This window comes from Sinohyriopsis cumingii, chromosome 19 (assembly GCF_028554795.1).
Source record: "Sinohyriopsis cumingii isolate HCF-2022 chromosome 19, ASM2855479v2, whole genome shotgun sequence".
In the NCBI taxonomy this organism is placed as follows: domain Eukaryota; kingdom Metazoa; phylum Mollusca; class Bivalvia; order Unionida; family Unionidae; genus Sinohyriopsis; species Sinohyriopsis cumingii.
In genome coordinates, this window is record NC_142979.1 from 37,823,301 (window position 1) to 37,838,676 (window position 15,376).

The window sequence follows — 15,376 nt, forward strand, 5'->3', positions numbered from 1 at the left end:
ACTTTTAAGTCCGGTTTAGCCAAACTAAACCATTTCATTAAGAATGTTTTTTTTTCCACCCACACCAATAATGACATACGTGATCAAATGCAACACATTTGTTATATATAGTCTTGTTGTTTAAACCTGTTGAATAGATAGTATCCGAACAGTGAATCAAATATGTTTATTTTAACAGTCGTTCCACTTCCCAATTAACAATGTCAATTACCTTTAATAAAACATCATATAAATCATTAAAGAATGTGAACATGAGCAAGATGGGTTAATAAAAGTCAATTATCTCAATTCAATCTTTGTTTATCCTGTTAGTTACTTTCTGATGGGTTTGTTTGAACATATTGCTTTATACAAGTGATCAGATAAACAACATTGGATGCTGCAATATTGGTATCATAACGCATCTTAAATGTTTCTTTGGCATTTTTGCTACTGAAAATAATAATTTTGATTAACGAAAGAACAGTGCTGTCATATGGGTCTATTATATGTAACTGACTAACCTTGACTTTTAAACCTTTGACAACCTTTACTCATTTGGTATTGCGATATGCTATACTTCAAAACTTTTGACATTATGTAATAATAATTAATTAATGTAATAATTTCAAGTTAATTTTTCAGACTTGATAGACATATTTATATTTCATATTCGCCTCCGGTTCTTAATTATGTTTCTGTAAATATGTTTAATTAATCCATTCAGCTTCAGTGCGTCATTATTTTCTTTATCGAATATGTAATGCACATAAAAGGCGGCATAGGAAATAGTTACCTATCCCTTCTGGAGTATGAATTCATCCACTCTGTGACTGTTTACCTTACCACCTAAACAGTATCGACCCACGCATGAAATATGTTCACAAAAATAAGATTTTTTTCTATTACAACGATTTTGTTGACATTGAGATATACAAACTAAATTTGTAAAATTCGCTGCCCCAAAGTTCATGTAAAAGTTAGGAAGTTCCTTTATCGATATAGTAAATGCTGCTATAGTTGCATTGGTACAGAATGGAATAGACAGCGTTTGTCTATTTTAAAAAATATATAATAAAAATCATTTTCTCCTTTGTGAGTAGATATACATAAAAACGTCATTCGTGAGTGGAAACATTTTGCGTTCTCACTTATTTATATGGAAAAAAATGAGTGAGTTTGGCCCAAACTACTACCCTCAATAATGGACAAAGTTCAATCACACAATGCAAATTAAATATACATAATATATAATCATGGACAAAACCCAATCCACAAGTAAAAAAAAAACATATCACTGTGAAGGACAGCTAAGTGACTGGAAAGGATGCAATTTGAACAGATATAAATAGTAGAATATTTACGTTTTGCCTTTGCTTAAAAGTATACACTCCATTAGTCCCTTCATGGACTAATAGATGGGAAGTTATATTATAATCTACGGACTCCATGAGAAACAGAAATTATAAACTATCCATTCATAACAGAAACATAGATTTGTTGTTGGTTACTATAATATTTCTATAAATAAATACAAGGCATTTACCAATTCAATAACAAATGGAAAAAAATGAATATTTTAAAAATGATAGTTTCGACAGCATTATGGTTTATAACAGTGACGATGTCACAGAGGGAACGACAGCAAATGGCGACAGTAAAGAAAGTATTAAAGCAGATTATGTGGAACATAATTAAAAAGTTAAAATCGCACTGAGCAGCTATTACATATTATATAATAGACAACAGTGCTAATTTGCAGGATTCAGTCCCCTATTCTAATACAATTTGTGGATTTCTGAAACACTATAATGCACACATTTACCTTGACCAAAGCAATAACGCATAAACTAGTTCAATGTTAAATAATCTACTTTATTAGAGGCCTTAGCCGAGAACAGAAAATAATTTCATGGCGCTTATAAATCATGCAGTGATATCTGCGACTAGATGCAATTACAGAACAGTACTACTAACGGATTGAGCATCAGTAGAAAAGGTGAACAAATGATTTTTACGATATGCGAGTAATATAAGGTTTTCATATCAGATGAAGAATAAAAAAGGATATATGCATACACAGGAAGTGTTCTGCCTCAGTGGGATATCACAGTCGGCGACTCGGGCTTTATCGCTGAATTAATGACAATATTTAAGGTGTCGAAGAAGCTTATTCATTAAAAATCGGACAAGAAAGGTGTCACACTATCTCAAAAAATTAACAGTCGTTTAGAATTCGACAAAAATCACGAACTTTACGCGATTCTGTTTTATTAATTGATGTAGTTACTAGTAGGTATATACAAACATGTGCTGATCAGGTAAGAATCTGATGTAACAATTTAATATATTAAAAGCATGGACAGAAACAATTGACATTAATGAACATGTAAAAACAGTGTGGATGTGGAAGAACCAATAAAATTGCAGATCTGGAGAAAACAGCATGTCAGAAACAAAAATATTTTAGATATGTTGGACTTGTTAAAGCAAACGATCGATTAATTCCATTGTCAAATGCTATTCAAACAGAGCAAGGGCCACGAAAAGTGGCAGATGAATTAATTAACATTCAACAACATTACAACCGTTAGAACATACGACAAAAGATGTTACATATGCTTTAGCCGGCGATTTATAAAAAGTGCATGTTACAAATGGTATATATGGAATTTTATATGGGATTAAAGATAAGCAATTAACATGATACTCATATAGAAATCTACAAAGCATAAGGACTAATAAACATATCGTTTTTTTAGACTGGAATGTACACTCCTGGAGAGACTATTTTTAAAAATGGCGGCATTATAAATAGGTGTTACTCTTGTAATACAGCACAACAACGTTTCGTTAAAGTAAACAATTTCTTTAAATAAATAACAACATTTGGCTGCAGCCAAAGTATTCATGGAAACCAATAGCTAATGGTGTAGTATATGCGGCAAGCAACGTCTGTTCAGTCTATGCTAATTAGATGGGGCTTTAGCAATAAAGAAATTGACACGCAAGGCATGCACACCTACTACTGAAAGCAGCATAGTTCCATGAAGACAGATCCAAGACACTAAAGCAGGTGAGTGAAAGAATGATAGAACAATGTTTGATGACTCAGTGGTTAAGAAGCCTGGATGATGTATTACTCGCTTTGCAGCTACCCATTAGGAAAATAACCCAAACAAAGTAATAAAGTCTTGAAGGGTTGTAGAACCGAGACAACCCAAAGTTAATTATTTCCATCGGCCTTGTTATTAACAGTCAAACTACGAACACATATTCATCACACTTATGATTGGTTTCAGTGTGTTTAATGTCTTCATGTTTTTTTTTTTACAACGGTCCACTCTGTAGAGGTTGATTCATAGCGCTGTTTGTTGGTAAAGAAAGGTTCATGCGTTTTATTATCATATAAATACGAAAGACTACAACGTACAGCAAATACATACCTCTTCACAAGCATGAAGATAAACTTTATTCAACCAGACACCTCCGTACTAGACTTCATTGTACAACTCGATCAATTTTAACCACGAACAAATGTTCTAATGGAACCTTTGCCATTTTCTAGACGAAGGCTAAAGTGTCAAACAAGTTAAAGGGACTTAAAGGGATATAAATTTATGTTACAGAATCGATGATTTTCCAGTTTGAATGACTATACCATATTCATGATATAACTTGTAAATATGTACGGTTATCTGATAAAATTAGAATAAATATAACTAAACACGACATTATGAGAGAAAACTGAGAAAGTTAAGTCCAAAGAAGATGAAGTACAAAGCACTGGAAAAGCAACTGTTCGATCCGTAGTCTATGCTTAAAGCCTGTCGAATACCATTTGACGTTCGCATTGAAACATAAATTTGTCATCTGTAACCGCTACCCTTCAATAGGACTTCGGAATTAGCATACATATTTCAGAAGTCTCGTACGTGTTAAAAGACTGTAACAACGACCAGAAACTGGGAAAAGTTTTTCTCCAGTACAACACGATTACGTTGGAATTTAATGTACAATCAATAGTCCTGAGAGGCGAAAACAAAAACAACTTTGCGATATAAATATGATAAAGTAGTGTGTTGCAAGAGACAGCCAGTATAATCATGCAGTAAATTTAATTGAAGCTGCTCCATGCAGTGAGGATTTAAACGATTTAATGCAATGGGACCGTTATGACCAGAAACTTTCACATCTGCAACAACAAGAAAAAAAAAAACGAATTAAAACAGCTATTACTTGTATATAAGCATTTGTTTCCAGATGTTCCAACACAACCAAAAAGGAATCTATCATGACGTTAAAATTGTATATTCCACAAATGTGAAACAGCATCCGAACAAGAGGAACCTTTACAAAAACGAATATTTGAAAAAGAAAATCAGTATTCGCTGGAGAATGATTTCATTTAACTGAATAAAGGTGACTGGAGTTCACCATGCATTCTTGTACCGAAACCAGATAATACTTCCCGCATTTGCACCGACTATAGAAAGGTGAGTTGTGTGACTAAAACAGAATCATTTCCATTGCCAAGATTCGATGACTGCATTAATAAAATTGAAAATGCAAAATATGACCTTCTAAAAGCACTCTGGCAAATTCCACTGACGGAAAGGGAAAACGAAATCTCAAAATTCGTAACTAACGATGGACTTTATTAATATAAAGTGATGCTATTTGGGATGAAAGCTTCTCCATATAATTTTCAACATGATTAAATCTGGTCTAGATAACTGTGATGCTTACATGGATGATGTCAATATCTACTACAACCCATGGAAAGATCAATTGGAGACGATTTGCAATTTTTTTGATAGATTCATTGATGCAAATTTGACAATTAATTTATCCAAAAGTGAGTTGTGCGTGTATTACATTTCTAGGACATATCGTGGGACACGGACAAGTTAAACTTATAGATGTTAAGGTAAATTTTATCTCATAATTCCCTGTGCCTATCAAAAAAAAAAGCAACTGATGCAATTTTTGGGTATGACTTGATATTATCGGAAACTTTGCTACAATTTATCTATGACTGTTGAACCCCTTGACAAAGTGGTTAAGCAGGAAAACCAAGTTTCAATGGTCTGAAAAATGTTAGGAGGTGTTTGAAAAGTTAAATATCATACTTAATAGTGCACCATTTCTTTCAGCTCAAAATCTCAGTCCATTAATTAAATTGTCTGCTGATACAAATGATGTTGAGGTTGGTGGCGTATTCATATTGTAAAGGATAAAATGGCGTAGATCAGCCAGTGTGCTATGCTTCTTAAATCTTAAATAAGCTCCAGAGAAATTATTCTACAATCGAATGTTTGGCTTTAATACTGGCTTTGCAGCACTTTCAAGAGTTCAGCTCCTTTTCGATTATTGTATTTAGTATTTAAAACCCCCTTACTTTCATTGGCAAGATGAAGAACAAAAATCATAGATTACTAAGATGGAGTACGATGTTGCAGGAATATATTGACAGACACGTCATGGGAAAAGACAATCTAACAGCAGATGCACTTTGACTGTCTAGAAATATTATTTTGTTTCGTGCATACTTTGTGTCATTCATAAGATGTCATCTTTTGTAAATATTTATTATATACATTTGAATAATAGATCACAACATTATATGAGGGAAGGTGGTGTGTATGCCTAATTTGCATTGTTTGCTTGTTAGTGTTTTTTATTGTTTTATTTCATGATATGCTGTGGGTTATCTAGAACTGTATTTTGTAGCTGACCTTGTCCAACAACAGTTACAGTTTGGTAAACAACATTGTTTAACTGTTTCTGACTGAAGAATAAATACTAGAATTATTATCCTGGTCTGAGTCAAAGACATTGTGTTTACCCTCTTCTTTATTATAATTTTAACAACGGACCATTTAATTATAGCTGCGATTTTATGATATACACATTAGAAAACTTCTAGAATGAAATTTTCCATTAGGTAATAGCTTTCTTTTAAAAATTGATAAACTATGACCCAGGTCAGGTTGAGGTGTCTACATTTTTTTACTGGAAAAAATATTTTTTCTTGCATTAATATCGGAAGCAGAAATCGGATTAATCCTGTGTCCAGTATCTCATTTGGGGATAATCATTTATTCAAATAATTTTTAACCGTAAATACAATGTATTCATGGAAATAGAGACTTGGATTTATAGTGAAATTCAAATATATATTCTTGGATTTTAATCTTGCGATTCAACAAAAGACTGCTGGCACATCATTGCTAGTCAGGCCATTAGAGGCACATCAATACTTTCAGCGTTGGAATTATTTTGAAATATCATTAAATTATATTTAGAACTTTAATCATTAGCACATGTGTTAGAAATGTTATGATGTTTTGGAGGGATTTAATTCGCAATACCGTAAGCTACTTTTTGTATATTTGTATTTTAAGGAAATAAATTATTTGTTGAATTTTACAAATTGTGTTGGTTTTCGCTCTCTTCTGTTAATTTGTGTAAGACCATAGAAACGTAACAATATGATATCCTGTTAATTCCACCTCATACTTTAACCCTTTGCAGAGTGGAAGATGTGGTATGGACCTGATGTGCTCTTCTGCATGTCGTAGGGTGTATTAATGGAGGTACTACATGTGATGGCTCAGTGGCTTTGGTGCGGGTTTGAATTCCACCACTGGATCTCGGGTCAGATACCGTGGCTTCTCGTTGAGCAAGATACTTCTCACTAAATATCCTACTTGTGTTGCTATGCCTTAGCACATCAATCGTATACTTTAATACATGTTACACCTTGACATATTCGATATCACAACAAAAAGCATAGGGTACAGTTCATTCGTTTTGATAATTTTTAGTTTATATATGAAATCCCTTTATGCCTTATGTCTACCTAATTATCCCCCCCCAATTTATCATTGAATCTGGCCTTCTGATAAATTTACTAGAGTACAGAAAGACAGAAACATTTGTTTTATAAAAACTTTTATTAATATCTTCATCGGTTCTGAATAAATATATTTGTTTTTTTGTGGTGACGCCGGTCTTAATAAAAATGTATTTTATCGTTACGACCCTTTAAATGTTAATAGTTTTTGGTGACTCCATCAACGAGGCTCCCAAAGGGGCAGCAATAAGACCGTCTTATTGAAATACGATGAACATGTCAAGATGTTTTTGTCTCCATATTTCATTTGTTCTCACTGATTTAATGTATAATATTTTCTCTGTTTCACTTCTGATATCGCCCCTTCCACTATTTCGTAATATTTACTCATGTATATCAAAAATTCATTTTCAAATATGTTCTCTATTTTTACCCGACATTATACCTTTTATGTTTCAAATCAATGACTGTATCCAAGCTGTCTTTGGTGTCCTGGGTATCTTTCGTGAAGTAATTATTTCTCCTCTACACCCAGAAAAACGTTTATATTCTGCATTTATAGAACTTTAACTCATTCAGGAGTGTGATACTACTGTGTAAATGATAAATATAAATCTTAAATATCAATTCTTCAATCCTGTCAAGTGTCATATATGTTACATTTTCGCCGTATTTTCTTTATAAATTTTTGTTAACAACGTGAACAATGCGTGTCATTATCAATTTTACTCCCACATAATATGTTAACTTATTATGTTCCAGAAAATCTTAACACACTTTCTGTATCCTCTGTGTGAAATGTTTAATAAGTTTGATCTTTGCATCTACTTGAAAATTCACGAAAGCAAATTGGTTGTTTCAAATTATCATTATTATTCCCAAATGGCTCACGATCATTAAAAATTTAAGCAGATCCATGTTGTAGCCACAATAAGATCTATACATGTTGCTATTTCTGTTTAAGGCATATCTGAGTCGTTTGCTGACAATTTTGTTGAATAACTCTAATTTCCTCTACTTTATTATTTTCTCTTTTATAACGTATTAAATGTGGTTGCAATCTTTTTAAACTTGCTTTGGTATTGGCAACATAGGTACGTAAGTTTTATTTTGATTTATTTGAATAAGAAAATGTCTAACATGTATATTTATTTAAGAAACATTTCAATATATAAATATTTTGCATTTGTTTTATCACGCTACAGTGCAGCTGTAATGTATACTACGAATCAGAAAGAAAAACGAAGGCATCTAGGAAATTTAACGTGTGCACTATATATTGATGTATGTGGCCGTTTAATGTTAAATTCTCGTCGATACTTTGGATATGAGATACGTTATAGTGGATATCTTCCTGGCATCACTATGTTTTCTATCGCCGTTGTAATAAACGTTATGCGGCAACTGTTGAAAATAAAACCAAACCGACAAACAAACGAAAATATAGAACAACTAGTAATGGTTGGTCTCGACCTCTACTCTTTACCAATGCAAAATTAGTTACAAAATATGTAAATCGTTCAGCACTTTGTAGTATAACAGTTTTCTTTGCTAATTCTAAAACGCACTGCAATATCTCCATATAGTCACGCTGTCAGTTACGCTATGAGAAGTCGGTCGGTTACGCTCGTCATAGGCTTTGCCTATAACATGTTATCAAAATTACATCAAAATTTAACTTGTCGCATAACCGGAAAGGGATAAGCTATATTACGGTAAGGTCCATTGATGCTTTCACATGTGAAGAGCTAGAAATATTCCAATATGCTATACATCGGCAAAGCCATCGATCGCGGAAAACGAGAAAGCATCCATTACAAGAGATATAATAGGAAAAAGTCGGTAGAAGCAGAAGTTTCTAACATCATACTTTGAATACTGACCGTCCCAAGCATTTCATTTTCTTTTAACTGTCATTCAATATTTTTTTTTAGAGCACCTTTATAATCGATTACAATTCTAATTAATAAGCAATTACAATAGGTTTTATACACAGTAGTCATTTAATCTTTAAGCGCATGCCCATTACATTCAGATTTATTGATTTTCAAAGATATAAAAAATATTCAGATACAACTACTGTGTCGCACCACGAAATATGAATCAATGTCTGACAGTTGGGTCATTATGTCTCGGTTAGTCCTTTAATGAGGGAATCTTTAATTTGTAGTACATGTAGTGCTCGTGATCGGAACACCACCTCCCTCCCTCTCTCTCTCTCTCTCTCTCTCTCTCTCTCTTGATCCGGTGGCCTAAGTGATTGTTAAAGCAAATTTATAAATCTAAATCACACACACACGCACACGCACACACACACACACGCACAACTAAGTGGTTAGAGCGATCGCAATGGATGCGGACTGTCCTCGCCCGAGTCATACCAGATACGTATTAAAATGATGCAAGCAGATGCCTCGCTTCGCGCTCAGCATTAAGAGGTTAGTGCTAGAACTGGTCGTCCTGGTGTCAGGATAATGTGACTAGGTAGGACATGATGCTACATGTTTACGGCAAGATGACTAGTACTTGACATCCCTATAAACTGCCATACTGCAGACAACGTTGCGAAATTATTAAAAATCCAACGATCTCTCTCTGCACTTGCCTTTTTTGTAATGAAACTGTATATGAAGTGTGTCTGTAACGGATGGCACGAGATGCATGCATATTCATCAGTTTGTGATGTGATCGTACTTGCGATCGTATCATTATATAACTGTGTACACAATATGTGTCAACTAAAGTGTCTTGGCGATCTGTGGGAAGAGAATATAGTAATGAATTGAATAGAATATGATCCAGTTTACAGTACAGTAGAGCTTTATTTTCTTTTTGAATTTCAATCTTTTGCGATAGATGTATAACACGTTATACAAAAGATCATACACACGCAAATTTTGAATTGGTTGCTACGAAGATTATGAGATAAATAAATGCATTTTAAATATCATGAATTAGATATTGCGTCGGACGGAATACATTGTTGATGACATACACAAACTACTATCGTGCATCGAATATATCAAGATCCTATTAAAATATATGCACATTGGAGTTTATAAAAAAATAACTCTGAAAGAAGTAAACGGTTACACAGGTAAATAAGTCATTTATACGAGAAATACTCAAATACGATTGCACACATATATATGAAGAAAAAAAATATGAGTAACAGATACGGCAAAATTTGAACATGCTAGTTGGGCATTGGTCACGAATCAAGGTGCGATTTAGCTCCCCTGAAATGTTCATAGTTGTCCTAAAGACAAAATCAAGTGGTGAAAACTTGGGTGTTATTTACAATTAAACACATATCAAACAGAAAGGATTGTACATTTCATTTGCCGTATGTGAAGCCTTAATTGCATTTAAAAGCCTATTCCATGGAATAACTTGAAGATAACATCAATGATCAAAGATCGCTGACTTTGTTCGTTTTTCCGGTATTAATGACATGACCGGTAATGATTTAATTTACAATCATTCGTTAATTTGAAACATGCATATTTGTTATACATACACACATGTACATGCGTAATACGGGTTCCGCAAGATTATACAAACACGATAAGTTATAGTGATTACATGAATGTTAAGTTAGATGGACCTAATCAATATAACAATCGACCAGTGAAGCAGTCAATCTCAGAGAGAGAGAGAGAGAGAGAGAGAGAGAGAGAGTGATGGTCATTTTCTTAATATACTGGACGGAATATTACACATATCACAAGCATGCCAAATAATCCATGTGCCCATCAATAAATTCATGCATCAATCAGTCAATCAATCAAGCAATCATTCAATCATTCAATCAATCAATCAATCAGAGGTTACCTATAGTCCAACAATGCTACTTCAATCTAAGTCAAGTACCGTCTGATTAACGCCAATACAGTTACAATCTTGTCATTTGGAATACGAGTCTAGATTGTTCATCAAAACAGCTCATCCACACGGATCCTGATGCTTCACTTTCTTTCATAGACTTGAATTTCTCAAAATATTCTAATGCAAACTTCCGTAATTATTAAATCGAAATGATAAGCAGATCATATACATATCTGTTTTCATACTTTCCAATGATTTTGGGACAATAAAATAAATATTTTTGTTGATTATATCGTCTTTTAAAAAATAAAAACAAATTAGTGTCCGTATCGCAGCAGTTATATTCGAACAAAGTTGCCTTTGCCTATTCTTTAGTATTTTTTGGCGTCGAAGAAGACAATGAATGTTTATTAAGGCCGACAATAAACTATTTGAAATCCAACAATTCTTCAATAATTTACAGATTATTGATTGTTTTGAAATAATACGGACAAAGCAGAATAAAAATAGAAGAAAACAAAACAACAACATTAAGTACATACTCGTAAATAACTATGCTCTAATTGTAGTGTATTACCGCACAGTAACACAAGTAACCAATGAAATTAGAATAAAGTGTCTTGTCCACGGACAAACTACAATAACCGATCAGCGCTGATTCGATGGTAGAATACAGTTTGTATAGTTTTAATCTAACTAGTCTGACATTATTCATAACGAATGTCAAAATATCTTTGGACAAAACATTTTTATAATTTTCATTGATTCATCATGATAATATGAAAACATTCAAAGCTGAAAGCAAAAAATGCAATTTTCTTCCGTGCCATACATGTATACGTATATGTATGCAGTCAGTAATTCTAATATCTTTCCCTCTTTTTGAAAATCAATAATATTTCAAATCAAACACACCTACTACGGTGTGCTTTCTTCCAGTGACATATATTCTAATTACGATGAATGTCAGGCACGTTGCCCCTATCATCACAATTGTCTTAGTCCTAGTATTTAGTTATTTATCGAGTACAGTGTATTTAACAGTACCACCATTACCAAGGTGCAGAGCCTGCAGTCAACCGGAAAACTTTCTTAGTCCCAGTGATACCCACTATTATTATTATTATTATTATTATTATTATCTTTCTTACACGAAAATATGCACAGGGACTATGAGCAGATGCATTAAACTTATGTAATATTTTTCTCGATTTATAAACTTTGCAGTCCATGCTCGACATCAGAAATATATTTCAAGTCTGTAGAAATTTATGAAATAAAAGCTATTATTTCACTTTTGTGTGTTCATATTTCTTTTGCAACCTTTGCTGTGTTCCTTTCTGCTAAAACCTACTCCAAAAACATTTTAAAATATATTTACACATAAATAGCATTCTCTCTCTCCCTCTTGGGACTAAAAATGTACGATGGCTCATGTATTTGAGAATATACCTGTCGAATACACACTTCTCATAGCCTTAGAATATTTAACATTTTCGCTGAGCTTTTTTATGTCAATGTTACATCAATGATTTTTGCTTTCCTATAAGTATGGGATTCTAAAATTGTATATTTGTTTCGAAGAAAAAATCAACACACAAACACATACATACATACATACATACATACATACATACATACATACATACATACATACATACATACATACATACATACATACATACATACATACATACATACATACATACATACATACATACATACATACATACATACATACATACATACATACATACATACATACATACATACATACATACATACATACATACATACATACATACATACATACATACATACATACATACATACATACATACATACATACATACATACATATACACACCTAATTATATGAGCCATGGAGTTTAATTCACAGTATTTAACTGATTAAAACAGGCTCCATGATATTCGGAACATTTCAGGCATTATGGATTGTTTAATTCACAGTATTTAACTGATTAAAACAGGCTCCTTGCTATTCGGAACATATCAGGCATTATGAATGGGTGGGTGGTATATATCTTCTAGACCTTCCACTTCAACATGGGCAATCTTCGGCGTGGAAATCGCATAGTGTCCTTCTGAAGTGAGCTTTGTGTTCTTCAGTATTAATTTGGATACTGTCCGATTCTGTGCGATGGCACTGGCGAGTTTCTTGCACATTTCCGTTCGAAGTTCACACTCGCTGAGGTCAAGAGACTTAATGGACTTGGTCAGTTTCAGGCAGTCAGCAAGAGCTGCAAGCCCGGGACGGTCAAGTTTCGCGCCACACAGTTTCAAATGACGTATTTTGTCGCACATTTTTAGACCCTGAAGTATTGCTACAAACTCTGTACTGTTCAGCCTGGTAAAGCTCAAGTCAAGCACCTGCAAACTTTTGCTGTTCTCCAGTTTGGCGCTAAGCTCAGAAGCACACATTAGGTTCATCACGCATCCCGTGAAATCAAGGCTCTCTATTGTTGAAGGCATGTGATGAATCACGTGGTACACAATGGCCGCGACCTTTCCACGTAGAAAAGATAGTTGTTTGAGTTTGCTCATATTCTGACATGCTGACTGCAGTGTTGCCCATGTGGCAGCGGTAATCTGCTTGACCTGACGTCGCGTCATATCTTCTAATATTATGGACTCCACACTTTTACTTTCCTTCAAGATTATATCCAAATACTTGGATATCAATTCCAGGGATAACCAGTAGCATTTCAATGAAGTGATCTGCTCACATGTACCGATCGCAACCGCCAGGGTTGTCAAGATCTTCATCTGGTGAAGAAAGAATGGATACAAGTTGATTTCAACTTCACAAACTGTGCTCGCCTTGCATTGTAAAACATACCAAAGGCCTTTAATGCAGTTATGTTGAATCATGCTTTCTCGGCGGATGATTAGCCGCTGGGGAAGGGAAGCAGCGATTACCTCACATACGTCTTCTCTACCAAGGCACTCAGCAAGGCTTTGAAGACTCTGGGAGAAATCTTGAAGTTCGCCCCGAGATGGCTTTTGTTTTAGTTCGATGTCAACAGAAGAAGCTGTTTCAGACACATCGGACGGTGCGTAGCGGATGCATCGTGCGTTTCGTGCCGCAAATTCTGTGAACAGGGTTTTGAGGAAGGGCGTGTCATAGTCTGATCGGTACAGAGCGCACAGGAAGGACATCAACTGGAAAGAAGAAAGGACTAATAGGTTAAAGGGTACGGTTACGATGTTTAAAGAGAGAGAGAGAGAGAGAGAGAGAGAGAGAGAGAGAGATTCAAACAAGATAAATAGACACTTAAAGTCTTTTGTTTTCATTAAAACCCTTTAAGATCCTTATACAAACGGTCGTCTTCGAAGTTGATTTAACTTTCCATATATTTAGTTTCCAACACTATATTGCAAACTAAGACAGCCAATGGGTATGTGAGAAAGCTGCAAGTACTTCTGTAGGTCGGTGTTTCTTACCGGGCTTATTCCCGGGTTCTTCCTCCACGAGCTTTACTAACACGTATAATGTGCTGATAATTAATTTGCGTGTAAAGTTAGTAGATTAATTCTTTTAAACATTCCAGCCTTAAACAAACACAAAATGCTTAGACATTTCTTTATAAAAATTCCTGCAGTAATGGTTTATTAAATTTTTTTATTTTTCTCCAAAAAGATAGTTTTTGCAGCATTAAAGACTTCTATTTATTTGTGACGATTTGAGCAGTACTATTTAAAATGACGGTTATTAGGAATGCATTATTCTGACCAACACCTCCATGATCCTATTTGCGTTTGTTAACGGCTAACAAATTCAGGTCTAAGGTATTCTATTGCAAATTCCTCGGTCTTGACACTGAGATTAACCTACAGTCCCTGGTATTGCGAAACGAAGTATGACCTAATAAAAAAGTCCTCGTATATCAGTTTTACTCAAGTGACAATGTGACCTATTCCTTTAACCTGTTAAAGGTTGAAGCGTCATTTTGATTGATGCAAGATCTATTTTGGCATACTATCGAAACTTCCATTTATCTTACTTTATCTAACCTTTGTAAAGCAATTAGTCATTTGAGTCATTTAATTAGCCCCCTGTCAAGGTATTATAGCCAATGTATAATTTTACGGATCAAAGAGAGAAAGAAAACGGTAACATTGAGATGTGCGTCTTGTCCCTACGATTGTCAGACATAGACCTACTCTCAATGGTCGTATATATGCGCGCAAATGGCATACACCAAGATATGCAGTCGTTTTGATTCGCCTGCAGATAAAGGAATAAATTGTTAGTTTATTCAAGATTTCAAACAAACAGCATTGGACTTGATCTGTAGAGGCATTATTCCACAGCCGATTTGGGTCTATGGCATTTTCAGGTGTAATTAAGAGGTATGTATGTGACTTTGTAAATGATACCGATCCGTTATAAGACATATTTACCCGATACTTCAGACGACAGTGGGTAGTATTTCTACAGTCATGTTTATCAATGTGTTTTGGGTAAGCATACATATTATTGATATTAATTATTTATCCAAGTGGCACGGGGAGTCATATGAAATATGGTAATAAATCTGGTTCGGTTTCAAGTTACTGGTCTAGATCTGGCCATTGAAGCGCGAACTTATTGGAACACTGCGCCTTCAATTTCGAGGAATCCCCGTGTGTGCTTGCCCATGTATTTGTATGTCTGCAGGTCTGTCGATATGTATGTATGTATGTATG

At 34.2% G+C, this 15,376-nt stretch overlaps 1 protein-coding gene across 3 annotated transcripts in view; it reads right to left on the reverse strand.

The window, feature by feature from the left end:
• Window positions 1-9,640: 9,640 nt before the first annotated feature.
• The window catches only part of LOC149775498 (uncharacterized), a 64,413-nt gene continuing 58,677 nt past the window's right edge, over window positions 9,641-15,376 (reverse strand). For all 3 annotated transcript variants that reach the window (XM_089944390.1, XM_089944392.1, XM_089944389.1), the window contains one exon: window positions 9,641-13,849. In XM_089944390.1, the coding sequence (XP_089800516.1) occupies window positions 12,680-13,849 (1,170 nt within the window). In that variant the 3' untranslated portion in view covers window positions 9,641-12,679. The remainder of the gene's footprint in view (window positions 13,850-15,376) is intronic.